This window comes from Pseudonaja textilis, chromosome 1, assembly GCF_049901715.1.
Source record: "Pseudonaja textilis isolate UNSWEBS1 chromosome 1, rPseTex1.2, whole genome shotgun sequence".
Classification (NCBI taxonomy): Eukaryota; Metazoa; Chordata; class Lepidosauria; order Squamata; family Elapidae; genus Pseudonaja; species Pseudonaja textilis.
Window position 1 is genome coordinate 329,070,709 of NC_141990.1, and position 22,719 is coordinate 329,093,427.

The 22,719-nt window shown below is 41.1% G+C and overlaps 2 protein-coding genes across 5 annotated transcripts; both read left to right on the forward strand.

Moving 5' to 3' along the window:
• Positions 1-1,237: 1,237 nt before the first annotated feature.
• DOHH (deoxyhypusine hydroxylase) lies at positions 1,238-9,620 on the forward strand. Of its 3 annotated transcripts, none has more exons than XM_026698944.2 (5): positions 1,238-1,549; positions 3,204-3,536; positions 4,720-4,796; positions 6,365-6,602; positions 9,092-9,620. In XM_026698944.2, exons 2-5 carry the CDS (start codon positions 3,263-3,265, stop codon positions 9,406-9,408), a joined length of 906 nt encoding a protein of 301 aa, XP_026554729.1. In that variant the 5' UTR covers positions 1,238-1,549; positions 3,204-3,262; the 3' UTR covers positions 9,409-9,620. The 3 variants fall into 3 exon arrangements, with proteins under 3 accessions (XP_026554729.1, XP_026554730.1, XP_026554728.1); XM_026698945.2 differs by having other exon boundaries at positions 1,238-1,507; XM_026698943.2 differs by having other exon boundaries at positions 1,522-1,615.
• Positions 9,621-12,482: 2,862 nt separating this feature from the next.
• On the forward strand, positions 12,483-22,712 carry SMIM24 (small integral membrane protein 24). 2 transcript variants are annotated; one of them, XM_026698946.2, is made up of 4 exons: positions 12,483-14,532; positions 19,272-19,401; positions 20,321-20,365; positions 21,533-22,712. In XM_026698946.2, the coding sequence occupies exons 1-4, from the start codon at positions 14,463-14,465 to the stop codon at positions 21,600-21,602; spliced, it is 315 nt and encodes a 104-aa protein (XP_026554731.1). In that variant the 5' UTR covers positions 12,483-14,462; the 3' UTR covers positions 21,603-22,712. The 2 variants fall into 2 exon arrangements, with proteins under 2 accessions (XP_026554731.1, XP_087778930.1); XM_087922804.1 differs by lacking the exon at positions 12,483-14,532 and adding an exon at positions 17,730-18,173.
• The last annotated feature ends 7 nt before the right edge of the window (positions 22,713-22,719 follow it).

Here is a 22,719-nt window from a genome sequence, read left to right on the forward strand (position 1 = left end):
CAAAGTAACAGGGGTAACATCCCTACTTTCAAAAGTGATGAAACTGGTTACATAGTCTCTCTACCCTTGGGGTTTCTATACTGTATTGAGACTACTGTAATGAGTCTCAGAGAATCAGCAGGCCAAGTTTGTCCAAGATAGTTAAGTTTTTACAAGCAGTGTTGTGATATTCTTGGAAAAGATTATCAAATGCTGTGATGTGTCTATACCTACAAAATCAGAATCATGCAAGAGATAGTATTTCCTGGGACACTGTACAGAAGTAAAGGAAGCAAGATAGGAGAAACATTGATGCCTTTGGACTCAAAACTCCTGAGAATACCGTGGATGGCCAAGAAAGCAAAGCAACCAAACTGAAATTATCTTACTTCAGACACATTGTGCAAAAGACTTGACTCCTGCAGAGGGCTCTAATGCTGGAAAGATGCAAGGAAAAAGAAGAGGACAACCAACACCGAAGAAGATGGACTCAGTTACCATGGTGATAGAGATACTGTTGGAAGACTTGAGGGACCAGAATGTCATGAAGAAATCTATATCAGGGATGTTCATTTTAAGGTTGAGAAACATTGCCATGGGGCATTGACATTTGCTCCCTGTTGTGCAGGCAACCATACAAATCAGGGATGTCCCATCTTGGCAAATTTAAGACTTGTGGACTTCAACTCCCAGAATTCCCCAGCATGGAGAGCACTTCAATTCTGGGAGTTGAAATCCATAGGTCTAAAATTTTCCAGGATCGGACAACCCTGATTTATATGGTTGCTAGGAGTGTATGCCTACACAAAAGGGAGCAAATGTCAACGCCCCATGGCACTGCTTCTCATTCAGAGTACAGTTGGAAGGGTCCTTTGTGGTCATCTAGTCCACCCCCCTGCTCAAGCAGGAGACCCTATACTATTTCAGACAAGTGACTGTCTCTCCTTTAAAAACCTCCAGTGATGGAGCACCCACAACCTCTGAAGGCAAGTTGTTCCACTGGTTAATTGTTCTCACTGTTAGGAAGTTTCTCCTTCATTCCAGGTTGTTTCTCTCAACCTTGGCAACTTTAAAACGAGTGCCCCAAGCATGCTGACTAGGAAATGCTGAGACTTGAAATCCACACATCAAGAATGTAGCGTTAAATGGGGGAAAAAATATTTCAGAGTCAACCTCCAAATCCAAAAGCCGTGTGTGAGTTTGAAAGTTGTAGATCTATCGTCCTTCGATCAGCCTATAAGATGGCAGAGGAGCCGTGTTTTTTTTTTTTTGTGCCAATGCGCACGACGTTCTATTTGCTCCACTCACATCGGACTCGTTGACTTCCGGGAGGGGTTTAAGAAAAAAGAATACTGTATTTCATTTGCAGCAGCTGCTTCTGGGAAAAAAAACATTTCATCCTCTTTTCCTCCACTATATTTAACGGGAACGAGAGTATATACAGCACGGAGGAAAGGAGCAGCTTTTTTTCTCGTCTCCTCTTCCTGCATGTGTTTGGTTCCGTCCGTCCGTTAGCCCACCCTCGAAGGTGAGTGCGCATGCGCTGCTGAAGAACGCGTGTGAAGGTTCGGTGAGTAGGGTAAAGGGGAGATCTTGCGGTTCCGTGTTGCTATGGAAACAGAACGGGAGGGGGCAGGTGAGCTTCATTCGCCGAGGGACTAATGGAAGAACCGAATATTACCTGTTCTGGAATCTTCTTTCTACAATTTATCCAACTTCAGCTTTCTCAAGTTTTCCCCTGCATCTTTGCCCAATTTTACACTGCGTTTGGTTGACCAGACCATCGGTCGCAATTCTTTCCTGTAGCCCACTCTTATTTGTATTCAGTTTACATTCATTTAATATCCATTTAATTGGAGTTCACTACATCCGGCTCTTATCCCAAAGGTGCTTTTTTCAGGAGGCATCTGGACTTTCTGGTTTTTCTGTGAAGCTTCTTCAGCTCTGACTGCATGGTGGGGAATGGAAGGATTTATATTTCCTTGTAGACAGCTGGTCATTGTATTCTTTTAGAGTCGTTGAGGCCACTTGGATATTTATCTGTGTCCTCAGGGTTACCTGAGTAGTGCTCCTGGCTCCTGTAGTCCAGGGGTCTCAAATCTTGACAATTTTAAGACTTGTGGACTTCAACTCCCAGAGTTCCTCAGCCGGCAAAGCAAAGCTGGCTGAGGAACTCAGGGAGTTGAAGTCCAGGAGTCTTAAAGTTGCCAAGGTTGGAAACCCCTGCTGTAGTCTGCTGGTTGTCCCAAAGGTGCTTTTTCAGGACACAGATAAACCTCCAACACCTCTAAAAGGATGCAAATGACCAGCTGTCTGCAAGGAGTATAAATCCTTCCATTCCCCACTATCCTGTCAGAGCTGAAGAAGCTTCTTGGATGAGAAGCAAAACATTTTCAAAAGAAAACAAGAAATCCAGTTGCCTCCTGAAAAAGCATCTTAGGGACAACCATGACCTGAATGACTGAGAATTATCAGTTTCTTGATAATTACTTGTTTCATCTGGCCTACTCAATTCTCACATTCATATACCACATTGGCTACAAACACACCATAGCTTTTGTTTTTCTTCCAATAGTCATTCCCTGAAATGATCCACATACAATCCAACAACTTTCCTATCAGCATTCACATGTCTTAAAATGTCTCCATCCATTTTCCCATCTTTGGTAAATATTCTACCAAGGTACACAAATTCATCTGTTTCCTCTTGTTTTTCAGTGTTTATTTGCGACATGCAATTGTTCCCTCCATTTTTCTCAAATATTATCATTTTGGCAAATTACATTAATGTTCCAATGTATGCTTTTTATTGTATCACACATTGGCTGCAAATTTGTGGGGGTTGCTTGGCTACAACATGGCACTACTGTTCTCAGACGGCAAATTTCTTAGTGCCAAGAGAAAAAAATTAAGCAGCATGTATGAATTTGCATGTAATATCTATATTTTTAATTTGTTAAATTTGGAGATTAGAAAGACTGACAGATGGCATGAGGAAAATGGATTTGTGCATGCATTTTTTTTATATTTAGCATCTATGTACAGTTATTGCTCCAGATTGATCATGTACATGTGGACCTTGTCCTGATTTGTAGTGGATTTCTTATGATACTAATTTGCTTTATTAAGCAGTATGCTGTTCTTTTCCATTCTAAAAAAACATGCAAGGTCAAATTTGCTTCCAAGATTTATTTAGACATTTTCATTTCCCCCCCTCTATTTAGGTCCTCCAGATTTTTAAAGTCAGCACTCCTGTCTCTTCAGACCAGCAAAGCAGTAAATAATGGTGAAAGAAAAAGAAGTTGAATTGATTGGCCAGATTCTGGTGAACCCCAAACAATCCTTGAAGGCACGCTTCCGAGCACTTTTCACCTTACGTAATTTGGGGGGTCCAGCTGCTATTGAGTGGATCAGTCGAGCCTTTGAAGATGACTCTGCTCTCCTGAAGCATGAGCTGGCATACTGTCTTGGTCAGATGCAGGATGAGAGGGCCATTCCAGTTCTCATTGATGTGCTCCAGAACACATGCCAGGAACCCATGGTGCGACATGAAGCAGGTGAGAAGCAGGGAACTATTTGCCAGCTAGGTTGAAGATGATTATGGGACTTGGTATTCAGGATGGCACCTTGTTAGGAAGGCTGGTCTACACGAAGCCAGTGAAGGAAATCCTCTGCAGGTTTGAGTTTCTTCTCATCATTTGATCCCAGAGACTGGATCTCTTCAGAACAGATGCAACTAACAAAACCTTATAAAAGCAATTGTTGGTCAAGAACAGTGTCAACTGAAATGAGATATTTCAGACAATCCTAAAACCCTCCTAACAAACTATGATTGTGAATCTCGAGTTACTTTCACTGGCTTACTTTTTGTCCTTGTCTGTCCCTGATGACTATTTCAGTTTTCAAAGATGAAAATAGTTAAGATCTTAATCAGCAATGTTTCTCAACCTTGGCAACTTTAAGATATGTGTTGAGAAAACTGCCCTGGAGCAGGGATCCCCAGTCTTAGCAATTTTAAGACTAGTGGACTTCAATCCAATGGTGGCTGAGGAATTCTGGGAGTTGAAGTCCACAAGTCTTAAAGTTTCCAAGATTGGAAACCCCTGCCCTAGAACATTTGTGTTTGCTCCCTTTCATGGTGACCTGCTGGCAGCTAAGGTCAATTTTAAGGGGGCTGCAGTTAGAACCATCTCAAGGGAGCATCCAATCCTCTCAAACAGAACATGGCATGTCCCAATGTTACCCGGTTTTCTGTGGGAACTCAAAATACAACATTTGAATAGTAGTTACATTGCTTTAAGATAAAAATACTTTTAAATACCTGTTGTTTTGACTAGTATTTTAGTATTGATGGGGAAGATTTTAAATACAATATTTTTGTTTTATATATCTCCCTTTTTAGGACAAAAGGCACACAATAATTCCTGTTGGCTAGTATGAGTAAACATTTTTTTCCGCACATCTGCATTGTGTTCCTTGCCTTCAGTAGTTAAAATAAATTTGTTTCAATGACTAATCTTGGTGGATTGTATCTTTACATTATGCTGTCATTGGTTTGAAAATCTATAATTATTCTGATTATATTTTGTGTTTTTTTAATTTAGCAACCTTTGAGTACCAGTTGATTGAAGGATTCAAGATATTTGTTGCTGTTCTTAACTTTGTGCTGATTGTACATGTCAAAGGATTCTTGCATCACTGACCTGTCTTCATTCTCCTATTTTCTTCTGTTTTCCATAGGTGAAGCTTTGGGTGCCATTGGAAATCCAAAAGTACTTGATATATTGAAACAATATTCTGAAGATCCTGTTGTTGAGGTGAATATGGGAGTGGAGAAAATCAATAACTCCTATAAAAGAGTCCCTGAAGATTTTACTCCATTAGTCATTGCTGACTATAAGGGGCAGTGTTCATCCCCATTTCCAGGGCCATTGAGCCAGCACTGTCCAAAAAACATTTCCATAGTCATGTGGCCAGCATGACATCACCGTACTATTACTTTCCCACCAAAGTGATACCTATTTATCTCAGGTGGGATGCTACCAACTGATACTGATACTGCTACCTATCTATCAGCTACCAACTGATACTGATCACTCCCAAGATCAACTATCAGAGAACTGGTTTGGTCTTACTTGCTCTGAGGGTCTTCAGTTGGGCCCTCCCATCCTCCGGTGCTCCCAGGTCCTTTGTATCCTCTCAGCTGTTTGGCGCGGCAGAGTGGATTGCCCTGCTAATCAGCTGAGAGGTGCATGGGTTGTAATTTAATGTGAGTGCGCGCACAACAAAGCATGTGATCACCGCACTGAATTGGTTGTTAATGCCAGTAGAATCCCACCCCTGATTTATCTACTTGGCATTTGCATACTTTCGAACTGTTTGGTTGGCAGAAGCCAGAGCGAGGACAAGAGCTCATCCCGTTGTATAACTCTTGGGTCTTGAACTTGAGCGGTTGGCTTTCCAGCTGACAAGCCCAATATCTTTAACTGCTGAGCCATTGCGTCACCCCCAATAACTCCTTCAAAATTGCTGAATTGAAAAATTTGAAAAGTGGTTCCAATGTAGAATAATGAAATGTTTTGAAACATAACTCTTTTTCATTTATTATGTTGATGTTGACTCATAATAACCATCCTGTCTAGGATTATCTATGGAGATTTTCTCTCATCCGGGTCATGGTTGTCCCAGAGATGCTTTTTTTCAAAAGGCAACTGGACTTTCTGTTTTTTTCTTTGAAGATGTTTCGCTTCTCATCCAAGAAGCTGGAGCCGGATGAGAAGCGAAACGTCTTCAAAGAAAAAACAGAAAGTCCAGTTGCCTCTTGAAAAAGCACTTTTGGGATTTCTTCAGGATTATATGTCCCCAACCTGGCCCTTCAGATCTTCTAACCCATCCATTGTTGGAATTTCAGTCCATGTACCTTGCCACTGTTTGTTCTCTTTTTCTCTTTTCTTCCACATTTTCCAGAAATACAGACATCTCAAAGGACCTGAGTCTTCATAATTTGAATCTGAATATTTGAGCCTTGAGTGAGAGCTCTGGATTGATTTGTTCTATGATCCTCCCCACCCACCCACCCCAGCCCCTTTGGCTATTCCTGGTATTCTTAAAACTGTTACAAAAATGAGAAAGAATTTTGTCTTTTAAAAACATAAATTATTTTGGAATATCCTGTTTAATTTTAGATATATTATTTATTAATACTTTTTAATCCTACCTTTAGGGGAAAGTTGTAAAGCTATTACCTCCTACTTTGTCATTGATTTGAAAGCATTGACAACTAGCTTGCAACTCTACAGTTAGCACCCTAGTCCTTGTCTTTCCATGAAGACTTCTGAATCCCGGCAAACACTGGCTTCACGTGTCCATTTGCTCTCCTGTGTAGGTAGCGGAGACATGTCAGCTGGCTGTGAAGAGGCTGGAATGGTTTCAGGAGCACAAGGCAAACTCTACTGTCAACCCTTACTGCTCTGTGGATCCAGCACCTCCCGCTGAGGAGAAGGATGTGGGGAAGCTGAGGCTCGCCCTGCTGGATGAGTCACGGCCACTCTTTGAGCGCTATCAAGCTATGTTTGCGTTACGGAACACTGGAGGAGAAACTGCTGTTCTGGCACTTGCTGATGGTAAGCAGCAGACTTTCTAAGCCTGGCTTAAGAATCTGGGGCAGAAAATTTTTCCAAGCTGTGATTTTCTTTGAGGGGATGGAGCATAAAGTCCATTTTCCAAAATGCATCATGAATGAGTCAAATGCTGAATACACCCAATTCCACTGGGCCATTTTTGAAATTGCTTTTTTAGTTGTAGATTCTAATGTGCTGCTCTTAGGGCAGTGCATCCCAAACCTGGGTAAGTTACCTAAAACTGGGTAAAAGTGACTTTTTCTTTGGGTGATGACACATGAACCCACAATCACAACAGGAATACTTAAATTTCCTTAAAGCAGTGGTTCTCAACCTTTTCTTCACCATAGACCCCATTTAAATACCTTTTGTGGCCATAGACTACCAAAACTTAATTCAAGATTGAAATCACCCCCTGTCACAACATTGTGACCACCAGGGGCTTGCGGATCACAAATTGAAAACCATTGCCTTAAAAATGTTTTAAGGGTGTTGGGTGAAAAGGACTGTCTGGTTTGTGGCTTTGGCTAAAGAAGGAAAAGTTTAAAGACCACTTTCTTAGGGCATTTCTTCACTAGTGCCTAAGATCAACTTCTAGAGTCAATGACGCAATATAATATCAAAATAACAGTATTGTGGGTGGACTTTATATCTTTCCAAGTATGGCTGAGTGATCTTAGGAAGACTCTTTAAATCGTAATTGGAGAAATGGCCTAAAGGATATGCTAATAGGAGCAGGCAAACAATTTTTATTCCCCCTCACCCATTTTACTTGAAATATAATAATGAGAAATTAATGGTACTATAAATTCATTATAGTTTGATGTATAACGGTAATGTCATTTGCAAATTATGACAAATTTCAGGAATTTTTGCAGCTAAATGCAGCCTCCCTTAAACAGACTGATACATATCTTGCTCAAATGAGTTTTTTTTACCTTTTTGTGGCAGGGGACAAGGTACAACTCTGAAGAAGCCTGTTGGTTCTATGTAGCAGATATTTTAAGCAGCCCATTTTTCTTTCGTGCTGTTATCTGGAGTTAGACCTCAATAGATCCTAATTCCGAGTAAACATTCAGAGTCTTAGCTATTTGGAAGTGCACATCCGGTTCTTTATTTGGAATTTCACTTCTGTCCAACATCCTCAAAATCCATCTTGACCCTATCTCCAGTCCAGGGGGGGATTCCCACTCAGCAGACTTCGTTCCCTACAGCCCTTTCTGGTTCTTGGAAAAAGACTATGACTCAGTGACTGAACCTGGTCAAACTCCAAACCTTCCTCAGCCGTTCATGGCTCAGACATGGGTCTTCAGGTTCAGTGTAATTGGCTCATCACCCTTCTATGGGAGAGTTGAGAAATAGCTAAAGAGAGTTGCAAGTGTAGGACTTACCTTCTCCTTAGATATACTGTATATTTATACCTGTGTGACCTTTTCAATTAAAAACTAACAGTGTACCATCATTTGTTGGCAGAGCATGTTTAGATTTAGTGGGTCTTGGGTCTTTGATATCTCCCAGATATCAATATCCCAGATATTGAAATGGAAGCTGTGGGGATCCTTCCTCTGCCCAGTTGGAGAGGTGGATTTGATTTCTGAGGGAGGAAGCACCTCCTCCTTCAAGGAAATAAGATTTCCCACAAAAATTCACTGGTTTATGCACCCAGGGGCCACTTCAAAGGAACACCTAAAAGTTTTTCTTCTCCTGTATCCCTGATTCGCTGCCATCAGAACAGCCAATCCTGAGATATTGTGGTGGAACCTTGAGGGTGGGATGAATGCAGGAGGGAGGGGCTCTTTCCCAGGGAGCTAAGAGGCAGTTCAGCATTGGGTCCTTGGTTTGCAGAAAGAGCCCCAGAAGGGATCATGCCTAAAACTTTCATAGTATTTACCTGATACAAATAGTCCTTGACTTATGACCACAACAGAGTCTAAAATTTCTGCTGTTAAGTGAGCGGTTTCCCCACAGTTGTTAAGCAAATCATGGCAGTTAAGTTAGTAACACAATTGTAAAGTGAATCCGGCTTCCCCATTGACTTTGCTTGTCACAAAAAGTGATTAAGTGACCCCGGGAGACTCTAACTGTCATAAATACGAGTTGCCAAGCATCCAAATTTTGAACATGTGACCCTGGGGATGCTGCAATGTGAAAAATGGTCCTATATGGCTTTTTTCAGTGCTGTTGTAACTTGGAACAGTCACTAAACAAAAGGCTGCAAATAAATAATTAAAATGATATTAAAAATAATAAAGCAATAAAGAAACTTCTCTGAGCAATTAAGCCTTCTTGGTTCCTTGGGCCTGACTTTAATCTTGCCAGACTCAAGCACAGACTGCGTAACCATCCGATGGCACTCAGTGCTGATCTGCCTCTTAGCTCCCTTGGAAACAGCCCCTCCCTCCTGCATTCCAGTGTCAGGTTCCACTAACTCAGGGCTACCAAGCAGGTTCTCTTCTCCCCTCTTAGTCCAGGTGACTTCTCTCTTTCCCCAGGCCTCCAGGCTGGCAGCGCCCTCTTCCGCCATGAGATTGCCTTTGTACTGGGCCAGATGCAGCAGGAGGCCAGCATTCCACAGCTGATGGCGTCTTTGGAGAACGTGGCAGAGAATCCCATGGTGCGCCATGAGTGCGCTGAGGCTTTGGGCTCCATTGCTAAGGAGTCCTGCCTGACCACCCTGGAGGCGTTTGCCAAGGATGAAGAGCGGGTAGTCCGGGAGAGCTGCGAGGTGGCGCTGGACATGTACGATTATGAGAACAGCACTGACTTCCAGTATGCTGACAGTCTGAGCAAGCTGAAGGCCTTCAGCTGAAGAAGCAGGACTTCTCTCAGCTGGCCTCCCGTGCTTTTATTGGCCATTTGAGTGTCATTTGTTGTCTGTGGTTTCCATAAGAGTGCTGGAAGGAGACCATGTGGACAAAACCTTCCCGCCTCCGTCATTAATTAATTTATTTTTCTTTTGCTGTACTTGGTGGAGGGGATACCACAGCTGTTATCAAGGACTTTGAATTACGTTGGTGAAAACTAGTTGCCATTTTTATTAGCTACCCTTAGAAGAACTCTTCCTCACCCTTTGAGCTGGCCCCACACAACTTGTAAAGCACCAAGTCAAATGAAGCTCACTTCTGTCTCAGGTGAATCATAGAATCATAAGAGTTGGAAGCAACCTTGGAGGTCTTCTAGTCCAGTGGTTGCCAACCAGTAGTCCGCAAGAAAATTTTGGTGGTCCACAGAGAAATGTCACCCCAAAGCAATTAATCCAGGCTGCACTGGAACACAAGGCTGCGCTGCCCACATGGCCCGCAGGAACACAAGGCTTGTATCCCTTGCATTGCAAACAACACAAGGTAGGGGGGAGGGGGGAAGGGCGGAGGGGGGAACTTGCCCCAATCGCCCCACACACCTCGCCTGGTCACCGGGCTGCTTCTTTCCGCTTCTTTCTTCTGCTTTTGGTTGCATGCAAGGAAAGCAGCAAAAGTCTGTCTTTCTCTTCCCCAAACTCTGCCAGAAATGAGTCTTTGGGACCCTGCCTGGCCTCCTGCTCCAAGAGGCTGTGCTGGTGCGATAAGTCTCACAAAGGCTCATTTCTGGTGGAATTTGGGGGAGAGAAAGAAAGGCTTATGCTGCTTTCCTTGCAGGAAGCCAAAAGTCTCTCTCTCTCTCTCTCTCTCCACCTGAGAATGGAGCTGGAGACGATATCCTGCGATCCCAAAGAGAATGATTGATCAGTAGGAAAATGGGGTGGGGAATGTTCCTGCAGACTTTTTGGGGGATTTTCCCGTGTCTCTGGTCCATTGGATTTAAAATTATCAGTTTGGTGGTCCCTGAGGTCCAAAAAGTTGGTAACCTCTGTTCTAGTCCAACCCCCTGCCCTAGGCAGAATCCTTAATCTATGCTGGACAAACAGTTGTCAGTTTTCTTGAAAACCACCAGCGATGGAGCACCAACAACACGCAAGCTGTTCCATTGACTAATAGTTCTGCCAGGAACTTCCTCCTTAGTTCCACTGACTAGTTCTGGTGATCCAGTTATTGCTGAAATAAACAGGTAGCAACAACCAAGGAGAGATTGTTCTTCAAGTAACACGATCCCAAACTACTATGAAGGACTTTAAAGGTGACAACCAGCACCTTGAATTACACCCAGCTGCACATTGGCAACCAATACAGCTCACCAATAGTGGTGTTACATGTGCCAAACAAGCATCACCCATTACAACCTGCACTGCTATGTTCTGTACCAGTTGAAGCTTGGGAATGGTCTTCAAGGGTAGCCCCATGTAGAGTGCATTGCAGTAATGCTTACTGGATTTATCCGTATTGTTGCAGAATAAGACACTAGGTTAGAAATTGAACTTTCAAATTTAGAGCAAGGCTTTTCTGTTCCACTGCATAAGATAAAATATTTTCTCCTGGGATCTACTTGGGCATTGGGCAAAACTTCAGGGAATTAAGATCCATGATAGAACTATTTTTCTTAAATTCAGTTCCTGTGGGGATGGAAGTTTCACTTAAAATTACAAGGGAAGGGGTTTTTCTGCATCTCATTTATTTCTTCAGATATTCATTTGGAGCTGTAAGTTAATTTACCATTTTAGTGGGCTTTGAATTTATTTTTACTAAGCAAAGATAAAAATCTTACGTTCTTTAAATGGGCTAATTACACACGCGCACACCTAATTCTTGAGATGAATTTCACTGGTTTTACTGGTTTTACTCCTTAATTTGACGCTCCGACTGCCTAACCTTTGGCAATAATGCATAGAGTCAAAATTGGAATTTGCAGAAGCAACCCGGTGCTTTCAGTTAAGTAGATTAGATCTTCAAGATCAAACTAATGGGAACACAATGGATTTCATCTGTTAGCAGGGCATGGAAAATATGGCCTTTAGCTGCATGACATGTGAGCTGATAAAACTTCAAAGAAGGAGATAAGCTAAATGACTTTCCTACTAGCCTTGAGTGGGACAGATGGACTATGGAAGATTTGGAGGGGTGATTTTGCTCCTTGAATGGACTAATCTTTCGTTTTAGAGTTGTTTTGTATTTATTATTTTAAATTTGAAAAGGCATCCGGAATTGATTGTAGCCTATAATTTAGTTCAGGATCCCCCAAACTTGGCAACTTTAAGACTTGTGGACTTCAACTTCCAGAATTCCTCAGCCAGCTTCTGGGTGTTGAAGTCCACAAGTCTTAAAGTTGCCAAGCTTGGAGACCTCTGATTTAGTTGATAAATGCATCAAACTCAGGGGTGGGATAGACAGGGTTAACTACTGGTTCAGGATTTACGAGCTTCCCTGCCTGCTTTGAGCCACACGCCTGTGAGAAGCAGCCTTTGAAACAGCCCTCTTGTTTTTTAACTGCAGCTGTGCCTTGTTCCAGCTGAAGTTGAAAAATCAGGAAATAAAGATCTGGTAAGAGCCCAGGTGGGTGGGTGGGCAAAAACATCAGCAGCCATAGAACCAGTTCTATGTCTGCTGCTCTTCAGAGCTACCAGTTCTACAGAGGTGCACAGAACCAATAGAAACCCACCCCTGATTAAACTCTTTTTGCTTACTGTGCAGATATGCAGGGATTCATGGACCATTTATAACAAAGTGAGAAGCAGCTCAATGCCATCACAACCAGATAATTTTGAAGTAAGGGAAGAGCACTGTGGGGCATGAGTGAGAGAAATTCAAGGTGGCTGCTGCAATCATGATCAAAGCCACCATCTTGATATTTAATGCCCCTGCCACAACTCAATTTCCATATTGGTGGTGCCCTGAACAGTCTGAACTTGCGCTACTGGGACTGGGTGGCAAAACTGCTGGTTTTAAAAACTTCATGTGATTGTCTCTGTATCTGTGTATTGAGGTGCTAGACATTAGTTCTATAAATAACTCAAGGCATCAAATACACATAATACTTCCTCCTCTTTTTCTCACAACACTTGTGTGGTGGATTGGGCTGAGAGACAGTAACTGGCTTTCATGTCTAAGGCAGGACTAGAACTCACAATCTCCTGGATTCTAGCTTGGCTTAGCCATTACACTAAACTGGCTATATTTTTGTAGAAAAGTGGCAAAATTAAGACCCTAAATGCCCAACAAAAGTCATTCTTTTCCAATCATTAGGAGTGGGTGTATTACTGATCACTCCCACTCCTGCCTACATACAAGTAATTAACCACCCTTTGATCTGTCCTTGGGTTCACATAATGCTCCTGACGGCTGCATTTTGTTTTTCTAACAGACGAGAAAGAGGAAATTGGATTTTTTTCCCCATCAGCAGGAGGGTATCTACCAAACAAAACAAAAAAAAAGACTTATGGACAGTTTGTTCTAAAGAATAATTGTTGTTTTTGTTTGAGAAGGTGGGGCTGGAAAAGATTGAGAGGTCTAAGGCAGAGGCCTTCAAATTTGACAGCTTTAAGACTTGTGGACTTCAACCCCCAGAATTTCTCCTGCTGTCATGTTAGCTCAGGAATTCTGAGAGTCTTAAATCTAAAAAATCTTAAACTTTCCAAGTTTGGAGACCCTTGTCCTTGAGTAAATGCAGAGCACAATTCGTTAATATCAGGAGGAGAAATGACTCAATTCTTGGAACTTATATAAGCATGTCAAAGGATAAATTAAAGAAGAATATCATTTTATTAGAGGGGGGGGGGAAAGCTGACATTTCTTAATGGTATGCAGGCTAGTAGTCTTTCCATGGGCACCCAAGAACTGGGCAGAATCAAATCATGCCATGCTTGTGTGTAGCTTAACAATTCCAAATTGTAGCCTGGGAGGACAATGAAAGAATTCTCCTTTAAAATGCAACAAGCATTTTAATCAAATTTTGCTTTCCTGTTTCTGTTCGCATGTGGTGTGTTTCATGTATATGACTGCTATTTAACCTTATGGAAAACGCTGTACAACCATCACTCCATATTTTCCCACTTGACAGACTACAGAGGAAAATAAAAAGGACATTGAAAAAAATACTGGGGTTGGGGAATCATGAAATAAAAACAAAATCCTCTGGAATTATAGTTGGAATGAGATGGGAGGAAGGAGACACAGGACATGGGCTTCAGCTCAAAGGGCCCTCAGGTTGTATGCAAGCACAGCCTTATTCTACTAGGCAGGATAATCTAAAGCAGAGGTCTCCAAACTTGGCAACTTTAAGACTTGTGGACTATGCTGGCTGGAGAATTCTGGGAGTTGAAATCCACAAGTCTTAAAGTTGCCAAGTTTGGAGACTCCAGCTGTGATTTGGTTTTGCACGTGAAGCCTTAATGCACTGTCCCTCCTTTCCTTCCTTCCATTACAATATTTTTTTCCTTGATGGCTCAATCAGCATATTTTCATTTCTCACACCCCCATTATCCGTCCCTCTTTCCCTCCCTCCTTCCTTTCCTTCCTTTCTCCCAATAAAAAAAATATCCTTTGATGGCTCAGTTAGCATATTTTTAACCTCTGACATCCCCTATTGTTTATCCCTCCTCTCTCTCTCTCTCTCTCCCTCTCCCTCCCTCTACAATAAAAATTATTCTTGATGACTCAATCAGCATATTTTATCTCTGACATCCGTTGCTTTTTCTCATTTGTCTCCTGATGTTTAAGCCACTCTGGTTGTTCTGCCATTCCACAGGGTTTTGCACGCCTTTCCATTGATCTAACTGGTTGTACATTTTTCTCCTATTGAGGCACAGCAGCTTGCTATCCGTTTCATAAAGCCCTAATGAGGAGTCATTATCAAGTGCCCTCCCGTTCCAAGTCCATACTCCAGGTTGCAAGGAAAATAATCCATCCCTTCCTTCTAAAGTAGTAGCAATAAAGGTGCCCAGGCAAGGAACACACTGTGACACACAAGGCTTCCGGACTGAAAAAAAACCCGACAATGAACTTGTTTTTCTACTGGAGGACCGTGTTTGTAGGAGCTGTCTTCGCTCCCTGTTCTCATGGCCAAGGTATGGAACAGCGTTGGGTGGGAAAATCTGAGGGCCATGCTGGGAAGGATTTGGGAGCAGCTATGTAAGGCCCAGTCGTGGGATTCAAATTTTTTTACTACCGGTTCTGTGGGCGTGGCTTGGTGGGCATGGTAGGGGAAGGATACTGTAAAATCTCCATTCCTACCCCACTCCAAAGGAAGGATACTGCAAAATCTCATTTCCTCCCCACCCAACTAACCTGCTTTCCAGCTACATTTTCCTGTGCAGGGCAACAAAAGAAGTCCCAGCTCCGGAGGCAGAGAATAGATGGGGCGGGGCCAGTCAGAGATGGTATTTGCTGGTCAGAGATGGTATTTGCTGGTTCTCCAAAACTACTCAAAATTTCCGCTACCAGTTCTCCAGAACTGGTCAGAACCTGCTGAATACCACCTCTGGTAAGGCCCCATTTGTGTCAGGAACCTTGTATAATATTTATATTAATTAATATACAAGACTCAGAAGCTGCTTCAATCAGCTAGCTCTGAGTGGTATGCAGTTCCTCAAAAATGTAATTTTGGATTAAAAACAAACAGACATCCAGTCAAATTTTAAAAGATATCATATATTTAATTGCAATTATCAAATAGGGATAGTCATAATAGCCCTTCATGGCTTCCTGAAGTGACCAGGTATTATTGTATGTGGTTGTTTAATAAAGCTCTTGTTTTACAGTGATTTTTAAAATTAAAACAGGAAAAAGTACAACTCAAGCTATTAGATTCAAAACTGGCCTTAGATATTTTTTAAAAAAATCTAAGTGGCTCCTTAGAGCTTATAAAGTTGACCATTTTTACACAGCAGAAAATTCTTGAAAAATCAGAGGGGATTTTTTTATTTTCATAAAATGTTTGACATTCCAATAGAAAAGTTGAATCACAAAAAATGGCAATATTACAAGAATTCAAAAGATAACTTTCATCCTGTAGGCTTAAAATTATTAAATTAAACATATGATTAAATGTAGTATTTATGTGCAACAAAGATGAAATTATTGTCTATTACCCCACCCAAGTTCCTAGATAATTTAGTTTGATTTAATATTCCCTTCACAATATGTAAATAAAATTGAATAAAGATTAACTTAAAAAGAACATGAGCCTTCAAATAGGATACGGTTCTTATATTACATTTTAAAGTGACATGGTTTTGTACCCTAAATTATCAACAGTTCGACCCATTGCCAGACTTTGTGAATAAATCTTTTAAATCTGACATTTAAAATGATTAAATTAAACTCAGGGAAAATTGACCATAGCAGGAACGAAATTCAATCTGAATATCATTTACAGCCTTTGGAGGCAGCTGGTGTTAAGCTTTCCAACTTTTGAAGAGATGAGATCCCTGATCTAGGAAACTTGAGGTGATCGTTAGATTACAAGAAAAAAAGAAAACTCTGGTCAGAGGAGCACACAATTATTTCTTGTGTGCCATTTGTGTTAGCCCTTTGAGGTAGTCCAGGCAAGAAGCACAACAGGGAATTTTAGTTTACTAGAATATTAGAATACAACTATGAAGGAGATGGGAGGGTTAGAAATAAGTAATATAAATAAATAATAGTACTAACTCTATTTTTTCTCCAAATTTTTTTATTCAAAAAGTTAAAACACAAACTCCAAAACAAAACAAAAAAGAATATTTCCAAAAACAAAACCCAATTGGACAAAGACATTAAAAATTAATGTCCATTAAAAATGAAAAACAAAGACACACAGACATATATCCATCTGGTTCAGTTCCAAGCTGGGAGAAAGACATCGGAAACATGGAAGCTGATTGGAAAGATGGTTTAATGATGAAGCAGAACCATCAAGCACATGGTCCTGGTGCAGCTGACCACATGGAGTTGAGAGTGGGGAGTGGTGTTCTCTTGAGCTTGGCACTTGAGCTTCCTGTTCCTGTGCAAGAACATGTATTCTATTGGCTGTTGTCAGACTCCCATGGGCCCATGTAGGGGTTATTGTAGGAGTCATAGCTGGTTCTACAGGCAAAGTACAAATCCTAGTTGTTTGTCTGAGGTAGGTTTGGTTGAACTTTGGACTGCTCTGAGGGTGATGCAATAATTCCTATTGTGGCTTAATGGCTTTGTCCTGTGTGGATCTTGAGTGATGGCTGCTTCTAATCCTACCATTCTGCTTTTGTTTCAAAATATCATGTCTTGAATAGATTACCAAATCTGCATTTCTAAAAGCTGGCCCCGGTATCTGCTGGGGCTATTAAGGAATGTGGAGGTTGCTTTCTGCCTCTAAAAAAAACATGTTTCTCCATTTTGCCCTTTGGGAAATATAATAATCTGCCTTTTTTAATATTCCTCAAAGGTATTTCATTCTTCTAGGAGGGGGTGGCTTCCCACATAGCAATAATTGCTTCTTCACCTTTCAGACCAGGATCAGAATTTTTAATCTTCGTTTTATGTCTATTTGCAACCAATTTGAACTGAAACATCTAGCTTTGTTAAACTTTGTTGTTTGTTTACCTGTTAACTATTTTTATATGTATAGTAAATAGATGAATCGGGTCAAATTAACTCTATTTTTATTGCATAATTACATTGATTAACAGAATCTTGCAAGACTGAAAGTATTTCTCCCCTCCTTTCCTATTACTCTCCAGAAAACTAGGGAGGTATCCCTCTGAGATGCTTCCCAGATCCTCCTCCTTCAGGGGGCTGAGGTATCTTTTCATGCAGGTTGTCCAGCGTGTAGTTCTTCTTTCTCTCTCCCAAGGTCATTCTCCCATGCCATTACAATGTATGGCCATTTCTGGAATTTGGGCCATGGTCACTCTTGTTAGCAACAAAATCAGATTTGGTGCAGCCACATAACCTGTTTGATAAGAATGGGAAAATGCCCCCCCCCCCCCAAAAAAAAAATCAAGGTACACAAACAATAGAAGGATTGTGTTCCAACTGGATTCCTCATGATAAAAAACTAACTCCAGTTGAACATTGTCCTCTGGAACACCACAGATTAACACCCCTAAGATCAGATTGGCCCTGCTGGTCTTTTGTGAAGCACTGAAGACTTGGAGGCGATGCAGTGCATAGCCCAGGGGTCCCCAAACTTGGCAACTTTAAGACTTGTGGACTTCAACTCCCAGAATTCTCCAACTGGCTGGAGAATTCTGGGAGTTGAAGTCCACAAATCTTAAAGTTGCCAAGTTTGGAGACTTCTGGCATAGCCTCTTGAGAAAGCTCAGTCAGTTATTAATCATTACCATCCCAATTCCATGCAAGCTGCCTTTAAGATGTTACACTTCAACAGAAACCTGGTACTTCTTGTTATTATGTCCCATTCATGTATTTATTTATTAGATTTTATCCCGCCTTTATGATTTTATAAGTAACTCAATCTGGCGAACATAATGTTGCTTCCTCCTCCTATTTTCCCCACAAAAACAACCCTGTGAGATGAGTTGAGAGAGACCCATTGTCCCAAGATCACCCAGACAGCTTTCTTGTCTAAGATGGAATTCAAATTCACAGACTCCTGGTGATTGGCTAGACCAAACTGGCTCGATTTCCAGCAAATAAGAGGGCATAATGTATCAGATTGAAAATAAGCAACCACTGAGTTTCTGAGATCCACTTATAATGTTCCAAAAGAGTTTAGGGAACACTGGAGGTGGGTGGATATAATGAATGAATGAATTCTTTATTGGCCAAATGTGATTGCACACACAAGGAATTTGTCTTGGTGCAAATGCTCTCAGTGTACATAAAAAGAAAAGATACATTCATCAAGAGTCAAGAATCATAAGGTACAGCACTTAATAATAGTCATAGGGTACAATTAAGCAATCAAATCATACTAGGAAACAATCATAAGGATACAAGCAACAAAGATACAGTCATACAGTCACAGGTGGGAGGGGATGGGCGATAGGAACGATGAGAGGATTAATAGTAATAGTAATGCAGACTTAGTAAATAGTTGGACAGTGCTGAGGGAATCATTTGTTTAGCTAAGCTGGAATTCAGCTACCACTAATTCAATAGTAAGGCCTTTTAGGGATTTTTAAAGCAAACTAAAATTTACTCTAAGGTGAACATCTTTATTTTCATGTGTATGGTGGCACAAGGTGGCACAAGGCTGCCAACCAATTTTTACCCATCTTGATCAGCAAAGCTTCCAGGATGCCACAATGGGCTCAAGGGTCATATCTGCCCTGAGGCTATGAACAGTCCACTGCAGTGAAAAATACTAATATTTGCTGAAAACTCAGCAGCCAGAAATTGGAGCTGGGGATTTCCAGGAATCCTGCGTAATGATTTTTTTCATGCTGTGTAGTATCTGGGAATTTGAAACCTTATTTTTTTTAAAAAATCAGATATATCTGTTGTATTATCTTAATTTGAAAAAAATCAGCAGAATCAGCAAAGCGATTGGCAATTCAGTCTGTGCTATAGCATCTTCTCCCATTCAAAGTGAGACATACACTCTGTACATGAATCAGGGTGGTTAATCGGTTGTTACATTACAGCATCCAGCACAAAGTCCTTGGTCAAACTTAGGGCTACCACAATTGGGCTGCAAACCTCCAGGGAGCCATAGATGGCAGTCATGAGATATAAACCCTCTTTGTTGCCATCTGCTGGTCATACATATCTTTGCAGGCTGGATTTGGGAGCCCTCAATTATTGCAAAGCCCACAAAAGTGGGTGTGATGGAATAATCAGACTGTAAGGGTAATTCAGATCTTTATTGTATTGACTCCTGCAGGCCTTGTGAAGGAAACAACCAATGGTTCAACGGCTTTGCAACCCTGGCTGGTGGGATTAACCGCTGTTACGGTCTTCTTGTTTGTGATGTTCGTGGCAAACCTCATCCATCGGATATTTTTCTTCCAAAAGTATGTTTCTTCTAGATCTCTTTCTTTAGGTTTTAAGGTCTCGCTTAACACATAACTGGAACAACCACTGATGGACTGATTATGTGCCTTCAAATTGGCATCAGCTCTTAGCAAACATGTTGATAGACCTTCTCTAAAAAGATCTGTCCCCCAACCAGGTCCTTCAGAACTTCTAATGCTTTGCCCACCAACACTGTAACTGAGCTGAGTCCATCCACCTTTCACGCATGGGGAAGGGAGTGTGTCAAAAAAGCTAAGACAGGAGTTACAACACATGATTGTACTCTACCTCTTGTTTACATGTGTTGTGTGTGAGAGGCAAGTAAAAAGAGATAAGGCTTTAATTGCAGTGTCACAGCCAGAGTCTTGGCTTAGATTTCCCAGCTTGGTGCCAGAGCGCTACAGTCCCAAATAAAGGCTGTTTCTGGATTAGACGATTAGATCTCTTCTTGGTCTTCTCACCCAACATGTATGACTGAAGCCTGACCTGTTTCATCTGATGAACACAAACATCACAAGCACAGTGACTGGATTCCTGATCTGCTCCACTTGGAAAAGACAAAACAAAATCACTTTCATGTACTCACCATTCTTGATTACATAATTAACCCATTTTGCAGATTTGCCCAAAACACTGAACAACAAGCTAATCAAAGAGGCTGAATTTACACCTCAAATCTAAGCTGCTGAAAAGCTCTCCTCCATCTCTAATCAAAGTTACAGCTAATCAAGTTGAGAGCATTGTATGAATGAAGGTCACCAGGCTTCTATCTGATTAGTGTGATGGTGTGATTGTATCTCTGTGTGTTTAAGGAGTGGAGCAAAGAAGGTCTTACATTTTGAGGGGTGGGGGCGGTTTCTACCCTGGTTTTTCATCCTCCCTTCCCTAATTCTTCATTAATATTGTTCCCTTTTGCAGAAAGGATGACAAGGATGAGATGGAGAACATAGAGACCAAACACAGGTAAATATTACTGCTTCAGTAGATTTTTAAAGGGCATTTTATGTCTTGGGTATCTAGTGGTGGAGCTAGTCAACCTGGTTATTCATGCTCCTCTCACCCAATCATGGGCTCGCACAAGTAATCCTTGACCTACAACCATTTATTTAGTGATTCAAGTTACAATGGCACTGAAAAAAAGTGACTTATGACAAGTCCTCACACTTACGGCTGTTGCAGTGTCCCTTACTGTCACGTGATTAAAATTTTGGCCCTTGGCAGCAGACATGGATTTACAACAGTTGTAACGTCAAGGAATCATGTGGCTGCCAATTGTGACCTTCTCAGCTGGCTTGTAACAAGCGAAGTCAATGCGAGAAGTTGGATTCGCTTAACAGTTATGTGATTAACTTAACAACTGGGATGATTTGCTTAACTGTGATAAAAGAAAAACATAAAATTGGGCAGGATTTACATAACAATTGCCTTATTTGGAAATGGAAGTTCTGATTCCAATTATTATTATTATATGGTCATAAGTTGAGGACCACCTGGGTGGCTGCTTTCATCAAAATGTGTCCCAGGGTTTGACATGCTCTCCCCTCTTCTTCAACATCTACATCAGTTTTTTCTCAAATTTGGCAACTTGAAGATGGGTGGGTTACAATTTAGATATGTTTGCATTATGTTTCATATATTTTGATGTGAGTGGTTTGGGTTAGTTCCCTTACTGTATTTCTATTTATTGGTGCTATTCTTACATTGTGAGCAAAGTCACCTTGTAATTAGGAGGGGCCAAAATCAAAATAAATAAATAGCAATAGCCCTTAGACTTATATACTGCTTCAGAGTGCTTTACAACTCTCTCTAAGCGGTTTACAGAGTCAGCCTATTGCCCCCCAAAATCTGGGCCCTCCTTTTACCCACCTCAGAAGGATGGAAGGCTGAGTCAACTTTGAGCCTGGTGAGATTCGATCTGCCAAATTGCAAGCAGCCAGCAATCAGCAGAAGCAGCCTGTAGTACTGCCCTCTAACCATTGTGCCACCGCAGCTCATAATATAATCGATATGACAAAACCAGCATAACTGTTGGGCAACAAGGCCTGTCCCTTCTGACTGTCATGGCCAACTATCCTAACATTCTGCTGCTTTTCACACATCCTGTTTTATTTTTTCCTCTTCTCCCTACAGCACTGAGCAAAATGTCTACGAAAACAAAGCAATGGACCCAGAAGAGGGGGGTTTGGAAACCAATATGTAGGGGATCATAACAGCATGTAAAAGGTCTCCAAGGGGAAAGAGGACCAGCTGCCATTACAAAATGAATAGAATAGAATAGAATAGAATAGAATAGAATAGAATAGAATAGAATAGAATAGAATAGAATAGAATAGAATAGAATTCTAGTGTGATTGGACATACAAGGAACTTATCTTGGTGCAAATGCTCTCAGTGTACATAAAAGAAAAGATACGTCAAGAGTCAAGAATCATCAGGTACCAGACTTAATGATAGTCATAGGGTACAATAAGCAATCAAATCATACTAGGAAACAGTGAATATAAATCATAAGGATGCAAGCGACAAAATGACTGAATTCAGAATTATCTGAAAGACCTGGACAAGAATTTCCAGATTAAGCTGTTTTTTTTTAAATTACCAGCACATCATTGCTTAGTGATCCCTCGAAATTAGATGAAAGCAAAGCTAGCTCACAATAGCAACAGAAGTTGCCAGAGTGGTGACTACGTGAATACAGGTAGTCCTCAACTTGTAACAGTTCATTTAGCGACTCTTCAAAGTTACAACACTGAAAAAAGTGACTTATGACCATTTTTCACACTTACGGCCATTGCAGCTTCCCCATGGTTCCATGATCAGAATGCAGACACTTAGAAACTGACACATATTTATGACCATTGCAATATCCAGTCATCTTTTGCAACCTTCTGACAAGCAAAGTCAATGAAGCCAGATTCACTTAACAACCATGTCACTAACATCATAATTTCACTGATTCACTTAACAACTGTGACAAGAAAAGCTGTAAAATGAGGCAAAACTCACTTAACAAATGTTTCATTTAGCAACATCAGTTTTGGGCTTAGTTGTGGTAGTAAGTCAAGCACTACCTGTATGTGTCCATGTTGTTCTCTTGGCAATAATGCAAAAAACGATTTGCAATTTCCTTTAATCCTGGACACTGTACATGTTTTCTGAGCTCCCACTATGGTCTCCCCTTCAGGCTAGCAGACTTGAGTGTTTAGCATCCAGGCCTAAGATAAGAGCAAGCCATCTAAATTTACATCGCCAAAAGTAAGAACAGATGAATGAATACATAAAGAAATTCATTAAACTGTCTTCTGCAGAAGCCGTCT

Coding starts and splice junctions, on each gene's coding strand:
- SMIM24 (XM_026698946.2), top strand. CDS start 14,463: ATGAACTTGTTTTTCTACTGGAGGACCGTGTTTGTAGGAGCTGTCTTC. Junction 14,533..19,271: donor TCCCTGTTCTCATGGCCAAG/GTATGGAACAGC, acceptor TGACTCCTGCAG/GCCTTGTGAAGGAAACAACC. Junction 20,366..21,532: donor AACATAGAGACCAAACACAG/GTAAATATTACT, acceptor TTCTCCCTACAG/CACTGAGCAAAATGTCTACG.
- DOHH (XM_026698944.2), top strand. CDS start 3,263: ATGGTGAAAGAAAAAGAAGTTGAATTGATTGGCCAGATTCTGGTGAAC. Junction 3,537..4,719: donor CATGGTGCGACATGAAGCAG/GTGAGAAGCAGG, acceptor TGTTTTCCATAG/GTGAAGCTTTGGGTGCCATT. Junction 4,797..6,364: donor CTGAAGATCCTGTTGTTGAG/GTGAATATGGGA, acceptor TCTCCTGTGTAG/GTAGCGGAGACATGTCAGCT.